This window comes from Meleagris gallopavo, chromosome 1 (genome assembly GCF_000146605.3).
Source record: "Meleagris gallopavo isolate NT-WF06-2002-E0010 breed Aviagen turkey brand Nicholas breeding stock chromosome 1, Turkey_5.1, whole genome shotgun sequence".
Taxonomy (NCBI): domain Eukaryota; kingdom Metazoa; phylum Chordata; class Aves; order Galliformes; family Phasianidae; genus Meleagris; species Meleagris gallopavo.
This window is the reverse complement of record NC_015011.2, coordinates 135,215,753-135,232,343: the sequence shown is the minus strand read 5'-3', so window position 1 is coordinate 135,232,343 and position 16,591 is coordinate 135,215,753. Positions and strand designations below refer to the sequence as shown.

At 38.3% G+C, this 16,591-nt stretch overlaps 1 protein-coding gene across 1 annotated transcript in view; it reads right to left on the bottom strand.

Moving 5' to 3' along the window:
- The window catches only part of COL4A2 (collagen type IV alpha 2 chain), a 141,113-nt gene that overhangs the window by 46,076 nt on the left and 78,446 nt on the right, over positions 1-16,591 (bottom strand). The window contains exons 4-9 of the mRNA XM_010728555.2: positions 5,328-5,462; positions 5,201-5,245; positions 2,986-3,102; positions 2,276-2,347; positions 601-636; positions 441-503 (exon numbers count right to left, since the gene is read on the bottom strand). Coding sequence (XP_010726857.1) covers positions 441-503; positions 601-636; positions 2,276-2,347; positions 2,986-3,102; positions 5,201-5,245; positions 5,328-5,462 — 468 coding nt within the window. The remainder of the gene's footprint in view (positions 1-440; positions 504-600; positions 637-2,275; positions 2,348-2,985; positions 3,103-5,200; positions 5,246-5,327; positions 5,463-16,591) is intronic.

Genomic DNA, 16,591 nt, shown 5'->3' with positions numbered 1-16,591 from the left:
AAATATTTTTTTTTTCTAAAAACTAACGAGAAAAGTTAACTAATGCTAATAAAATACTATTTACAAGCAGAAAGTGGTATATTTAGATTCTGATATCTTTGATAACTCACTGTGGAGGGTCACAGATACCTAAATGGGCTACATTCAATAATCTTTTCAAACAAGACACTCAAGGAAGTAAAAAAAATGCAATATAAATCAAGAACCTTGGGCAATACAAGGTGAAAGAAAGTACTGCAATTCTTTCTGCAATACTTATCTCTGTAGAATCAGTGTCTCGGTGCTTTTTCCAAGGTTTTGTATCCAACTACAGATACTCACTATTTTTAAACCTCTTTTTTCACTTCATTTGCTACTTTGCAATCTAATATAATGGATCTTGCTGACATGATTCTTCCATTAGGATAATTTCCTATAGAAAGTGTTTTAAACATACTTACAGGTCTTCCTGGCGTTCCTCTTGGACCAATAGGTCCTTGAATACCCAGTCTACCTGGAGCTCCCTTTAAATAGAAAAACAAACACACAAACATCAATTAATGTTGTTCTGATGACAGTTTATACTGACAATTTATTATAAGTTGCTACAATACTACTTACTGGAAAACCAGTCAATCCTGGATCCCCAGGCTCCCCCTAAAGAAAACAAAGAAGTAAGAAATGCATTAAACAAGACATACAAAATGAAATAAAATGCTTTCTCACTAAATTTTCTTACTACAAAAGGTAATTTAGACAATCATAACATATAATCTACACAAATCCTTACATACAGACACATTCAATGATATTTTGACATAATCTAACGTGTTTTATCATAGATTGATTTTATACTTTCTGCATACAGTACAGTTGCATACAATATGTTTGGAGAGTACCAGATTGACTAGGGAAGTTAGGGAACCAAACTGCAAGGCTAAGACGGACAACAGACCATGTTCAGTTCATTTTGAAAGACCTAACCAGTAGCATAATCGAGATACAACCTTAGATGAAAAGTACAAGATCATTTTTCATGAGTTGCATGGGACTTACCAAATCATTTTGATTCTCTTCTGAGTCACTGAAAAGCACTTGGAACATACTGTTTTCAGTGACCACATATTTTAACTGCAGTACATGTTGAAATGTTTTTGGAAATTGGATCCAAAAATGTTCTACTGCAAAGACATTCCAACATCCATAAATAATGTGGTCTTCAGTCCAGACACTTTCAATCATTTTGAATAGCATCTTAACTTTTTCTTAACTTTTTTTTATATCTAGTTTACTTGAGTTTAGTTAACGGAATAATTTGTGGAACCATTTCCTTTCTGAAATGGTACAGGTGCAAGTATCTATCTTTGACTGCAAAATACTTGAGTAGTTCTGTAATCATTACTAAGTGCTAACAAGTGAACAAAACTTAAGAAGTTTCTGAAAGGAGAAGATTCCATTAAAAAAAACATAACCTGCTACAAGTATGTCAACAGAAAGATATATTTTGGCACTCATCACCGGCACAAAATATATACAAATGAACTCAGCAGATCCATTAAGTGCACAGAATAGATCAGGTGCATGTTTTGTATTTAAATTCTTCACAATTTATACTCTAACTGTTAATGTAAGCACTTATTATTATCAGATATTTTCAAATTATACTAAACTATACATGTGAAAAAAGATACAAATAATTTAATCAATTTAAATTTAATAATTTAAAAACAAGTTTTATGGATTAGGGAATGTAAAAGCATCCATAAGAATACTTGGAGTTTCCTATATAACTATACAACACATGGAAGCATATTTTATCACAGGTCAACCAAACTCCTTCATGGAAGTTATAAAGAAAGGGTGATAACATCAAATAGAATCATTTAGTGGACAAAACATGAACACAGGAATGACTCTGCCACAAATGATATAAAGGTAGCCATTGAATAAAGAAGATAATTCTTGAACCACAATACTTGAACTTTTATTAAAAGCACTTACAAAATCTTACAAAAAATTTTTAATTGACAGGTTATTGTGTTTGCTCAACTGTATTTGCAGTCCACCCAGAAGGACTAGAAGTCCTTGCCATGAGTGGACATTACTTCCATGAATATCAGATAGGCTTTGCTGTAATCAGAGAGCAGAAGCTGCCTGGAAAAATCTACACAGAATCTAAGTGGGTCTCTGGGAACATTTCGTCCAGAATGTGAGAAAAACTCGCTTTCCACCCGTTTGTAGCACCTTGCTGAGCACAGATTGTTAATTCATCAGTTCACAGGGGCTGCGCACATACCCGATATTGGCTGGCGATGTCCGGCGGTAGCACATAGGGCTCCCCCTTCTGGCCTTTTGGTCCTTGAACTCCCTGGTTGTGAGCGAAAAAGGAGTAAAATCTCATATTGTCTGTGAACACATCATCAGTTAAGAGTAATAAAAAATATTTGTAGGGCTTTTCATGAGTACGTACTGCGTTACTGTTTAAAGGTAGAGACCATGTTTAACTCTGGAAGTTTCTGATTTATAAAAAGTATGAGCTCTCATGGTATATAAGAAAATGGATTTAAGATACAGGGACAAGAACTCCCTGTTACTGTGATATTACAGCAGCACATCACATCAAGAGCAGCAGTTCATCAGGGCTGACATATGGGCTAGTAAATCCAGGAGCTCCAGTGCTCACCTCAGCATGATGCTACCAACTGCTCCACAGAAAGCTGAGATGTTGGATATGAGATAGGGAAGAAAAGAGTTACTTTCATCAGGAACTGTACAGGTTTTCCTGAAGTAATCTCCCTGCAGGACCTGCGTGACAGGTATAGCTCTGAGCAGACCTGTCAGCCCTAAGCATTATGGGGCATGTCTGTGGTAGGTCCACAAGGATGCTCGATGCTCTGCTGGGCCAAAAGGGATCTCCTGTTCCATCTGTTTCCAACACACACTTGTGTGAAATTCATTTCAGTAATTATCTTTGCTTCAGGTATTTATTTACTGTCAGCTACTTACAATGGTACCAGGGAAACCAGAGTGTCCTGGTGTTCCTGGGTCACCTGGGTCACCTACTGTCCCATTACAGCCATCATGACCTGGCTTCCCCCTTGATCCTGGCTGCCCTGGATGACCCTGTTGAGGAAAAAAAAAAGTGTTTATCTATCCATCTGTTTCTAGTTTTCCTTTTCCTGTAGTCACACAGTATTTAGACATTCTCACATTAAGCCCAAGGCTTGGATCCATGGGAAACTGATTTTCAAAGAAAGAAACAGACAGTGCCTTTTTTTAATATAGCTACAGCTTGAACCATATGCCCCAGACAGCATGAGTAGTGAAGGACCTTTCAGAAAGGGTAAGAAAGCTATGTTCAATACAGTCTCTGTTAAACAGAGAACTAAGCCAGATGAAACTTCTGTGCAGGGAGTCACCAAGAAATGGGTTTGTTCAGAATTTCAGTGCTTCACACTGGAGGAGTGGGAAGAAAGGTTCATTACTGGCTTTGAATAGCTTCCAAGCTAGGAAAAAATCAGTGATGCCTTTAGAACTTGGTTGAGTGCCATGATGGAGCTGTAAGTACAGAGATGGGAAGAAACCAGACACTCAAACCAGGGGTGCTGAGGACAATAGAAGCTCCACACTGAACCTCTGAGATACAGGAAAGCAGGGAAAAGTTACTCCTGCCTTATAATGGGTTTCCACTGCACTACTGATGTTGCAGTTGCTACTGGTTTGCATTGGGATTGATGGGAAGAAATTCTGCCCTTGATCATCTTTTTTCCAGGGGGCTTAGTCAGGAAAAACAGAAAGTAACATAAACAGAATACATCTATTTCTTCTTTGCTACCTAAAGCAGGTTTTATCTTTGCTTCCGCTCCGTTGCTTAGAAGAAAAAGAAATCTGTCCATGCCCTTTCATAGCTCCATCAAGTACCTGCATTCCTCACTACAGAACAGAGTCAGGCTTCTCAGTATCCTTCCTTGGTCTCTAGCCCCATATCCTAGTACTCTGTTGTTACAATTCATGTATGTGCCTATCTGCCTTCTGATGGTCAGTGTTATGTCTTGGCCTAGAAAAACTGGTTGGTGAACTAACCAAATGGGAAGGGTAAGGGGCTTGAGGGCAGCACACAATAAGCATGCAGATTCAAATAATATCTGAAGGTATTTATTCCTGACAATGCAATTGCAGAGGTTGTGGAAGCAGGACTAAGAAAGAAAACTTTCTCAGGTAGCAGAAGTTGTTCAGACATAGTAACACAGAGCTTTGCAGGAGAATGATATGTTTGCAGGAAGACAGAGCACTGAAAAACAACTCAGTATGATGTGATAAGGTAAATGAAATTATAGGCTACAGAATTTTGCATAGGAATGGGAAAGAAGGTCTTGTGATTTTCTTCTAAGGGTGATAAGGAGAGAGAGGAGAGAGGAGAAAGCCCTGAAACTCAATATAGAGTTTTTCAGGAAACAAAAAAGGGGTGAAAGCTGAGTGGATGTGGATGTGTGGGTTGCAGAGCAAGGCCCTGGTGTCAGGGAGCACAACAAAGGAAACCCAAGCCTGGGAACTCTGTCCAGGGATTCCAATGACTCAGATTTCTTTGTTATTTTATGACACAAGATGTAAAGAAGTGTAAGCTGGGAAAATACTGTGCCGTGAACTTTACCCAGTTTTCCTCTTTGAATGTTTCAGATTCATGGACCAGGACAGTTTGTTCAAAGTTAGACACGAAACAGTTTTTTTAAGATCATCTCATGCACGCTGTATGAGATACAAACCACATAACAATAGTTACAATTATTGGTCCTTCTACATGCTTTACAGCTTTGAAATAATTAAGGCATGACCCAGGGGTGTCCCTCGCTCACAAGCCTAAGAGATGTGAAGTACTTATCTCACATGTTATTCCCATAAAAGAACATACTTTTCTGGGTAATCTCTAGGGACACAGGGAATTTCCTTCCTTTTTTTGTCATTTTTTTTTTTTACAAGGGGATTTCTCCATAAGACAAAGCAAACGGACCTTGATTATCAGAGGGAATGAGCAGGAGCACATATTTCATCCTGTTGTTGAGCATCTGCATTTTCACTTACTTCAGCAAATGCCCTTAGCTTAACACTGTGTATGTGGCTGATACAGAATTCAGACCAGACACATTAAGGTACAAAGGCATTAACACAGTCTGCCATACTTGCCGTTGGTGGTTTCTTAAACATGAGGTAACCAGCTACTTACAGGAATGCCATCTGCCCCTGGGAAGCCAGTGACTCCTCTTAGCCCCTAGAATGAAACAGCACAATTAAAATGATGTTCCATCCAGTACTTTGCTCATCAGCTAGAACATGTGATGTTCAAAAGTTACCATTTCTCCTTTGGGTCCACTTATTCCTGGATGTCCTCTTTCACCTTTGTGACCTTTAGGACCTTGCAGTCCTGGGATCCCCATCAATCCTGGTGGTCCAGGGAGCCCCTGTGATCCAAGGTTTCCTGGCTGGCCCTGATAAAAATAATAAAAAAGCATTTATTTAGGAACAGTTGAGATGCACGAAGCTCGGCTGCAGCTCAGCTTCCACTGCTTTTGCAGTGGAGTCAACCTCTTCAGAAGCAATGAAACACAGAACCTCTTTTTATTCCAGTAGACCAGACACCTTGGTGAAGGTAGACACCACACAAAGAAACTCCAACAAAGTGACCACATTGTTCGTGACAAATCCAATACACGGCAATGAACGATCAAATCAATATTCGCTACTTGAACATTCACTGCTACTCTATGAAAAAAGTGTTTTTTCTGGAATAAGGAGAATGACTTCTCAAGAGTGATTCTCACTGATATGTGACATAATCAGTTACATTCCAAGCAGTTAAAATATGCTTAACTGCGAAATCTGCTTACTGGGTCATTTCTTACAAATGGAGACTGATATTTAATGGCATGAATTTCTGACTGTTTGGGACAATACTTCTGTTTAACACTGGAGCCTGAAAGTGATTTGACACATATGCCATTAGGGCACCCACAAAGGTTGAGGGCTCCCTATGATTAAAAGCTCCCTTCCATTATTGATTTGGTAGAACAGCCTTAATGACACTCTTAAGGCCACTTCAAACATTGTTTGAAAATGATCATCTGTTGACTGCCAGCATCACAAGGCTCATCACAGGGAGAAAAAATCATTTTGAAATGACACAATGGTGGTTTAAGTACTGAGGCTGTGACAGTACGGCTGAGATCTGTGAACCAATGTATTTGAAAATTGTTCCAAATGTAGGATCATCAAATGCACATATGTTTTTTATGCTCTGGGGTACCCATAGCACTAATGACTCTAACAGTAAATAGCCACAGTCTTTTCTGAAGAGAGATACTTAAATAGCACAAAGCACCACTTACCAAAACACTCTAATTAAACAGATTCTAATGAAAGTATTTTAAAAATGCAATTGAATTTTCACAGACATTCTGCAACAGCACCAGTACCTCACAAAGCAGCAGGACATGAACAAGCAGATATGTATTTACACAAAGGAACTGATACAAAAGTAACATTTTGGGATAAAATATATAGCACAATTGCATAAAGATAGTGAAAATCTATCCTATCCCACCTTCCTGGCATAACTTTTTTTTTTTCCACTCACATCTATGCCTGGAAAGAAAGACCTAAAAGATGTCCCTATCAAAGGACACTTTGGATGTTCTATGTTCAATTCCATTAAACATAATTGAGATGGGAGGAATAAAAGAGGGCAGTGTGTAGACTCAAAGAAAGGAACCTGAAGATATCCATTTTACTTGTTTCAGAAAGCAGTAGTCAAGCCAATGAATGTTGTTTTCTGATTTTATGCAAACTTTTATGCTCCTAATAACGGATAGCCCCAGTTGAGACACAATTTAAACATTTCATTTTCAACAATCTATATATAATTATATTTTATATATGCTGTAGTTGTCTTATCAGAAAGTCCAAAATAAATACCATGAACATAGTGTACTTCTAGTTAAAACAAACAAACAAACAAACAACAACGAAAACAATCTATTTTCCACACCTGTTTTGTGAAAAAATACTCTAACAACAGTTTGTGTAGGTTTTTACATTTTAAGACCCACTGTATTACATCAAACAAATCCATCCTAAGGAGATGAGATAACCAAATTCTGTACAAAACTCAGTGAATTCTTTTTTCTTGTAAAAAGTCTAGGAACGAGCCAGTATAAGGAATGAAATACATGTAGTTTCTCAGGGACAAGCCACCAGTATGGATCTCTGACAGTGTGGATCCTTCGCTATACTGTTGCGATTAATTTGGCAGAACTGATTGTTTAGGAGCATTGCCAAAGGACAACAGGGATTTAAGTGTTTGAGCTGTCAGCATGAAAGATAATCTCTCCTGTGCTTTTAACAAAGCACAACTTAATACAAGTTCCCCACTCTTAAAGTAAGCCTGCTCATGGGGATTACTGATGTTTAGCGGGCCAATGTCTTTCCATTTATCAGTTTAATAAATAGAGAAGAAATAAAGACACATATAAAATATGCTAATCCTGTTGACAGGAGACATACACATCTGAGTAAGCAGCAGCTCATTTCCTTATGCCAGTCACAGCTGGCAACTGCAGATGCACCTTTCTCTACTTCAGCAGTTTTCAGTCTTTTAAAATCAGTTAATCTCTAGAAGTTATCCCACGGAGGTGCAGACGCATGCCTAGAACAGCTATACTTTTCTTTGCTACTTGCCTGAGATAGAAAGCTGTTGATTAGAACCACTGGAATGCTTCTAAGCTACAAGATCAGGAAAAAGAAACCTTTTCCGATGCCACTTCTTCTTATCTACCTTTAAATATGACAGGCTTGAGAGAGTACAAATGAGCATACACCATGGAAATGCCTTTTTAAGGGAAATAATGGGTATTTAATTCATTTTAAAAAATGCAGATTTTTAAAGTACAGTATATCTGTTCTTATGCAAATATCTAGTTAAAATATTCCATCATGCCTATAAAGATGTAAGGCCTAAATAACTTAAGATAATTTGTCCTTCCCTTACACCAGATATGGAAAGGAACACTTAATAAAGATGAAAACATATCCTGCATATTTGCAAAGAACAGATAAAAATTATTCAAATCAATTTTAGATATCTGAGTTCAACTTAATTTTGAGAAGTTCTGAAAATAAACAATTTTCTTCCACAAAGAGAAATCATGGATTCTGCATACTGAAAAGGTAGAGTTATGTGGGAAACAACTGCCTCTCTAAACTGTGCCAAATATCATTTCTACTTGCATCCCCATTTTCCTATCTAGTATGAAGAAATAAGTAAACAAGGAATGGGAAACCAGGAGAGCTGGGCAATGCCAGCACCTCTTCCCCATGCCTTCCTTGGTTATAGTTGAGGAACTGGGGTTGATGTAGATGGATAATCTAACATTATTTGCAATAAAGATATATGATAATTGGTCATTCTGGAACTATCATGAGGCTAGAGTAGGAGCTGAAGAATTAGTTAATACCATGACAGTTGGTGGTGTTCTTCAGTCAGTTAGCATCCTGGCTTGTTGACTGAATTAGCTTTATTAACCTTAGCTAACTCAGACATGTCAGCTTTTCCTCTGCTCTCTTTATGTTAAATCTTTTGTTGAACAAGTATGTCCCTTTTTCATTAGCAAATGACCTTAGAACATGCACTCTTTTGCAAAGGTCATTGAGGAGATTTAAGCAAAGACAATAGATTTGAAAGGTTTAGTCAAATAAAGCATGACTCAATTATTAGAGTCTGGACTTCCCCTGTGTGAAACATGCCATGCATGTTACTGCTCTGGTTGTGCTCCTGGAAGTTCAGAAATCCTACAAATTCTGCAAGGCCATGAAATGATGTTTGGAAGAAATTTCCAGGTTAAAAAAAAAAAGAAAAAGGCAAGCATAGGGGAACATGATGTCCCTGGCTGTCATATTTTAGATAACTCACAAAGCACTTCCTCTGGTGTTCTCTTTTCTTACATGATAAAGTAATGCAGAGACGTGTTCTGGCCCAAATGGCTCTTCAGCAGAAGTCTTTGCATATTGCTGGGGGAACTGAACTCTTCCAGCATCCAGAGCATGGTATCATTGCCACTTACTGCCATAGGACTAACAAGCTAGGGCTGTGAGGCTTATGGTATTCTGTGGGAAAGAATATCAGAGGGAGCATACAAAAAGAAAGGGAAAAAATGGATGGATGGAATACCTTATAGATCAACAAAGACTCTTACATTCCTCTTTGTTCTTGTTATAAAATTTCCTGTAACATTCAGATGAATTTACAAAGCTGCCAGTATCAGGACATACTCCCAAACAGGCAGTCCCTGCCTTGCTCCTCCTGAGACTCCAGCTGACTGGAAGAGGTCTCATACAATCCCTGTGGCCAGCACAGTCATGTGCAAAAGCTATTTACAGGGAGGAGCAAAGGTCAGAAATTTAGGAAGCCTGGAGGAAATCTTCCCAGAAAGTATTTGCAGTGTTGTATATACATCGTCCCCTGTCCACTGACGCGCATGAAAGAAAATGCTGTCAGGGTTGTCATTGAATTTAACAACTGTATTTTGCAATTCAGTCCCAGTGGACTTAAGAAGATCCTGAACAGACTTTTAGATCTGTACTGAATGTTCACGTATTGCAGCTTGAACTTTAATTTCCAGTTCTTTTAAGAACCAGCCAAAAGAAAGAGATGTCATGTTGCAATACTTTCTTCCTTCCAATTTAATGCTAAATTTACATGCATAAAGGAAAGTGTGCTAATTTTGAGAGCAATCAATTTTTTGGGGTGCTATAGAAATAAAGGCACAATGAATGACAGATCCTGTTCCAAAGATTTTAAAGCACAAGATTAATCTTCATGAATTGCTGAGAAACTCACTTACCAGTGTTTAGATATAAAGAAAGAAGAAAAGTAGTTCTCTGCTGTAATGAAGAAATGGACAAAACCAGAATTACTGTGGAGCTTCATGGTCATTGAGCCCAAATCACTATATTATGGACTTTTATTTTGTAACTGCTTCTGGTACATGGAATGTGATGATTCAGTATTCCCCAAACGAAAATGACCCTTGAAGGACATAATTTATTTAACAGTGGACAAGAAGAAAGGAGGTTAATTCCCTGACATTTTAGAAAGGTCATTTGTGAAAGGACAAGTTCACTTCCTGCAGGAAGGGGGATCTGACTGTGATGGACAAGAGGGAGCTGGGGCTTTCGTGAGAGGGTTCAGTCTGGCACAGTGACCATAGGGGATGGATGCGTAAAGGAAATGACAGCACGAACCTAGATGCAGCTCCACTAGCCAGAGACTGAAACAAGCAGAACAAAGCAACTCACCAGGGAATAAAATCAGTTTTAGGAAAAATGGGCAAATTTTCAGCTGATTAAATGTGTGATTCTCAGAAAAGTCACACAGGAAAGAAATAGTAAAGTTTTTTTGTTTGTTTGTTTGTTTTGCTAGCAAAATGAAGAGAATGGGGTACAAATTTCACAGCTTTCATAGAAGTAGGCACATTAAAGCAATCTTAAAGTCTAACTGAAAATGGATGGCCTTGGTGCTCACCTCAGCTCAAAGGAATAAGCTCATAAACGCAGTTGTGGTATAGAGAACGAGATGGGCATAGCATGTGGTATATCTCCTCAAGTGTGAATCCAGGAATTTCTGGATTGAACACATCAGAGTGCTGTGCCAGAAATACTTTAGCTATGGGGCTGCACAGCTTTAGGCTGAGAGGAAGAGATACTGCATGGAATATCCTGCTCTAATAAAATATTGTTTCTTTTAGCCACATTTTTCAGTGATTACTGGAATAAACTGATCTTAAAACACTTTTCTTTCAAAGCTTCCTTGTGTAAGTTGGTTAGCGCACACATTATAGCAACCATTTGATTTCTAACTCTACAAGGCTGTGACAGTGTCCCCTTCCTGCAGCGGGCAGCAGGCCAGGCCTGCAGGTAGGGGAAAAGGCAGCAGAAGAGGCAGGTTTCCTGACAGTGCAGCATGGCTTCCCAAAGGGCCTATGTTCCCCTTTTATTTCATGTAACAGAAGGGCCCAGTCCTCTAAGAGGCACAAGAAAACTTGCCTGAGTATTGACAGATCTTTCTCACGTGTCTCAGACTGCACGGCTTCCTGTGATAAAACATGGAGTAACAGCGACAGAGTCAGCGGGCTTTGGAAACAGGGCCACAGCTAATGGTTATTTCTAGTTTTAATTTATCTTCTCCTACTTTACAGAAGGGTATTTTGCTGAGTTTCACATTCCAGCTCATTTTCTCAGAAAAAGCTTTTCTTCTCATTTGTTAAAAAGCCATTTTATTTATATCAAAAAGTAAACAAAAATTAGAAAGTTCACTTTAAGTTAAAAATAACTAAAAAATGAAGATAGTTTGGCATGGTAAAATTTGCTGTTCTTTCAGCTGCATTGTCTGGACCTGTGACATTTTCTCTCAGGACAGCAGTGACCGAATGACATTAATGTTAATTCCAAAGTAGTGATTCAGCTTGCAGGAGGTTCTTGTTTTTTTGGTTCTTTTTTTTTTTTTGTTTAAGTAAGGGATAAACATCTTCTTTAAAAAAAGAACTATGAAAGGATTCTCTTTACCAGAACCACAGTTTTTTTTTTTTTAGTCAGTAAATGAAATAATTTTGTACTGTTTTCTGTTCCCACACTTTGATGAATTTGTGATCTTCCAGAAAGTTGCTATGTCACCCAAAATGATAAAACAAGCATAAAAGAAAACATGCATTGGAATGTCGGTCAAACACTCAAAAAGAACCAGTTAGAAGTTTCTTCATGTCACAAAACACATACAAGCACATGTCAGAAATGCTTTCTGTGCTTTGCAGAGCTGCTGTAGAAAGAACGATACTGGAATCATGCTTTGCAAACATCAGTAAGGGCAAATCTAGACAAAACTTCTCTTGGGTTTCCATGCCAAGTCTTCAAAAGGTCACTGTGTGGAGGAAAGGAGAAGAGGAAGAAGGAGAAGATAAGAGCAGGAAGCAGTAGGCAAGAAGGAAAGGGCTTTTCGGTCTGTAGAGTCAGTGAGGGGATAGCTCTGAAGACCAGAGCGGCATCTCTGCTGAAGTGTGGATGCACAAAAATACTATGAGGTGAACAGGAATCTTGGGTTTAGATCTGCAATGCGCCAGATACCTGGAGAGCCTGCCTGCTTTCATCTTCTTACTGTGTGGTACATAGGAAGTCTCTATCACCATAGCATCACTGAGGAGTCAGCTGTAGTAGGGTTGGCATGTATGTCAATGCTAGCTATAAATTCACATCCTAATTTCCTGGTAATTTACTGCCTTGGTAATACAGAATCAGAATAGAGATATATTAGCAAATATACTGTCTGGTGATATGAATTATGTAGTAAAATTTGGAAGGCCTTGAAAAGGATATGTTTTTTTTTATTGTTGTTGTTGTTCTTGTTTGTTTTTGGTAAAAGGATTGTATTTAATGAACACATGTAGATATTTATCTATCTACATTCAGTGTAGTCATCCAAATGTCCCTTCAGATGAGGGTGACAACTTTTGGCATGATACAGCCTAATGCAGATGTTCAAACTAGGTCAGATGAATACACATTCAATGTACCAGTTTTTCTTAACTGTCTATAAGAACTTAGGTCCCTAGCGCAAATGTTGACCTCCATATTGTTGCTTTCTAAAAAGGTAACATCCTAAAAGATCAAGCTCCAGAACCGTACATTTGACAGTTAGAATAAGGAAATAAACTTGAGCATGATGATCATGCTGCTTGAAAAAAAGAGCTGGATGTAAATACAATAAATTTACTGAACTTGGCAGGCAGTGATGCAAATTAGTGGGATTTTCTTGGAAATCAGAAATGATTCAGTGTAAAAAAGTGATCAGATGACGATAATGACGTACTCAAGAGCATATTAATTTATTCCAGTTATTTCATCTGGCCCCTACCTTGCTTGCTTCCTTTCTGGTTACACAGATACACGTTTCTTTTAGGCTAGTAGAAGTTACTGAAACGTCGCCACCTCTGCACAGCTTCTCAGCTCAGTTTCTATCATCTTTTTTAAAGGCAGAACAAAATTTCTAACTACATTTAACACTAACTATGACTTTGCCAAAGTTTTTGTATGGGAGATCATGGGGATCATGGGGAAATCAGAAAAGTGAGCAGAACTGGAGCTGGCCTCACTCTGAGTCAGGTACTTTGGACTAGGACAAGACTGGAAGTGTGATGAATGTCATTTTATGTTGGTAAAATGGAGAGCATCAGTCTAACACAGCTATAAAACCAGAAAAAAATATACTTCTACTGGCTTGTAAATATTAGTTCCAACTAAAAGCAGTATTCAAAGAAGAGTTAACTAAAATAACTTAGAGATGCTACTTTGAATCAAACATATGTAGTGAAGTTGAGATCATGAACTAGTGATGTTTTACAGAGCACTAAAATGACATTGATTTATTCTTGCAAACATTCATTAGCATTTAATTAATTGAAGGAGACAAGATTTTAGTCAACAAAAGAAGTCACCAGAGAGGAAAACCACCTTGCCAAATTTGCTCTTCCAAACAGACAAATATTAAGATGAAGGGTGTGGAGCAGGAGGAACTCCCGGTTACGTCGTGACAGCTGCTGTATCATTCTTACACAAAAGGGCAGAATTTGGTTATGGTGCCTATCAAATGTTTGACTGAATATTTTGAGGCACAGCAAATGCCTGACATTTTTAGCACAATGAGTATGTTTTCAAAACAGAAGAAAATTCTGTTCATTGAGTATGGGTTTTGACAGGATTACAAAAGCCAGACTCTTTCTAGGGCAACATGCAATGCATGGTAATTCTCTGAATCTGCTAGTACCTATACTTTTGTTTTCTAATCCTTTCCACTTGTTTTATTAGAATCACAATACTAGAATCAGCTGTTCCTTATGCCTTTTACTAAATCACAGCCCATGTACAATCCTAAAATGTCAGATAGCAAAGGGTGGTGGTCCTCTTTTGGGCAGTGGTACGGCTGCCGCTTAGCCAGCCAGACTCCTAGAGACAAGACAACAAGCAGCACCTGCTCCTATTGGAACATTTAGTAATAGACCCGAAAACTGATCTGCCAGTCCAATTGTTTTCAAATGGCTTTTGGTGGTGTGTGGGAGTGTTCTCAAGATCCTAAAATTCAGGAAGTTCAACACAGATGTTTTCTGTCAGTAGGCGTTGGAAACACCAATAGTAACATCTGTTCACTCTTCATATTTGTGAGAACATTTTTTTTCTGTCCAAAAACCACTCACTGTTGAAATTTCTAAATTGTGCAACTGGCCAAAATGTTAAGCTCATTAGGATCCATGAGTTTAAGAGTATGTGAAAATTAAAAGCCCTGCAGGAACTCAGTCTATCGCATGCCAATTTTTCCATTCTGTGCTCCTCTTCTGTTTAAACAAAACCGTAACTATTTTTGTGGTGGGAACAGCTATCAAAATCATTTTGATCATTCACATATAAGTTACTACTGGCTATTTCAGTTGTAGAAAGAAGCTAAATCTCTTAAAGAGGCTGCAACTGTTTTAGCTAGTTTTGTGTTAAGATACCTTCCCAACCCAGGAGTCTAGAATATGCCTCCAGCAGTCTGTACACTGGACTCGGTGCTCCCTCATGATCCATGGAATGTACAGTTTGGGACGGTCTCTGAGTTCCCAGGAAGGCCAGATAACTGGCTCTGAACCACCAGGAAGGACTGGGGGCTTTGGCCAGATGTGTGCAGCACTCTGAAGAGACATTGTTGATGCAGAACAAGTGACATCTATTTTTCTCCTAATATTTCTGGCCAGATGGGTCTCATGATTAGCGGGGTGCTGTGAAATCATCTGAATGGAGTTTGCACAACTGTTTTCTCTACATGATTTGTGAACATTAATGTAAGTATCAACATGGACAGTCTACAAATTTCAGAAACTGAGATTCTGCTGAAGCTGGCTGTTGAGACAGTTTACTTTGAACCTATAAGAACTTTAGGTCTTCCAGCGGATGTTGCTTGCTAGCATCACACTCTAACACAATCACTTTGATGGTGAGTCTGGCTTCACATCGGGCTTGTCTACAAAACAAGAAATAGTCTATGAGAGGTCCTATCATCCTTAGGTAGTAAGTGGAAATACTGAAACTGTCAACTCTTTTCTTATATATAAACACAATAAAGCTTCCTGTCTTCTGCGTGCAGAAGATTCTTATAATTTGACAGTACTAGCAGCAGAATCAACTAGATATAGGGAAGTTAACTGATTTGGGAAAAATTATTATTGCAACCAATTACTTGGAGAAGTCTCACAAAAGGTTTTTTTGAGAGTTGTTGTTTTTTTTTGTTTGTTTGTTTTCAAATCAGACAGAAGAGTGAAAATATTTTCCATTGAATACTGAAGGAAATAGTTTTATATCATCTTGCTGAAAATATATTCTTTTAGTGTAATGTAACTTGTAAGAGCTGTCCAGAAGATAGACAAGATAGGCATGTTAACTTGAATAGGAAGGTATAGTTCTGCAGATCCATTATGAAATCTAATTTTTCCATTACACTTGGTTTGAGGTAGCCAAGTGTGCCCACACATCTTCTCTGGATTCCAAAATCTCAACACTCATGGGAAACTTTCTGGAGAACATCATTAACAGACTGACTGTTCTACAGCTGTTCATGGAGAAAGCCTATTTATTATTTCAAACACTGATTTCAAAACCAACAGGAAATTTTTAAACCTTTCACTCTAGACAATGTGGGCTACATAGTTGTTTCACCAAAAGATCAGAATGAGAATCAGAGCAAATCATTCTTTTTGATCCGTTATTCCTTTTTATCTGCAGATACTAAGGGAGTGAGAGTACTGTTAAACTGTAATGGCAAATAATTTCTCCTTGAAGGAGATACAACTGGTTTGACAGTCTCAGGAGAAAGCTAAGGTTGTTCTCTAACAGCAAATGCATCTAACCTGGAGGAACAGATAAGCCTTCCAAAACAGGAGAAACAATAGAAGAAGCCTTTGCATTCTACAGGAATAACGGGTTGCTGAAAAATTTGTTGCAACTACTAATCTGAGTCTCATCACAGCCTTCAGTTTGAGGAGCTCATTTTCAGTACCTCAGATTCTAATGCTGGAGTACCTCCAAGCTTCGGCAAATTATCACCTTCTTGGCAAAAAATACAGTCTAGTAGTTAACTATTAGTTATCTCTAGCACTATTAGTTATCTCAAAGAAATCAGTGCTGTGTTGTCTTCATGAACTTGTGATTATTCACCTACAGAGGTACTTCCACCATTCTCATGGGAGAAACTGCCCTTATTGACAGGGAGATTTAATTTGTTGGTGATGAAAGGACAGAACGGTGTAGTCCACAGGTTAACCATGACCCTGAACCTCTGCTAGTACACTCTCCTGCGTTACCCTGACTTCTACAAGCAAGGATGAAAGGAAGTAGGAAGTAAATTTGAAGCTATTCCTCCTTTCCTAAAAATTAACTGACTCTGAAATATCTGTGTCCTAGACTTAAACGTCCTGGATCTAGTGGGTACCTGAAATGACCTCAGCTGCCACTAGCAGCACTAATCTTCTGTGTTTTTGACAGACAG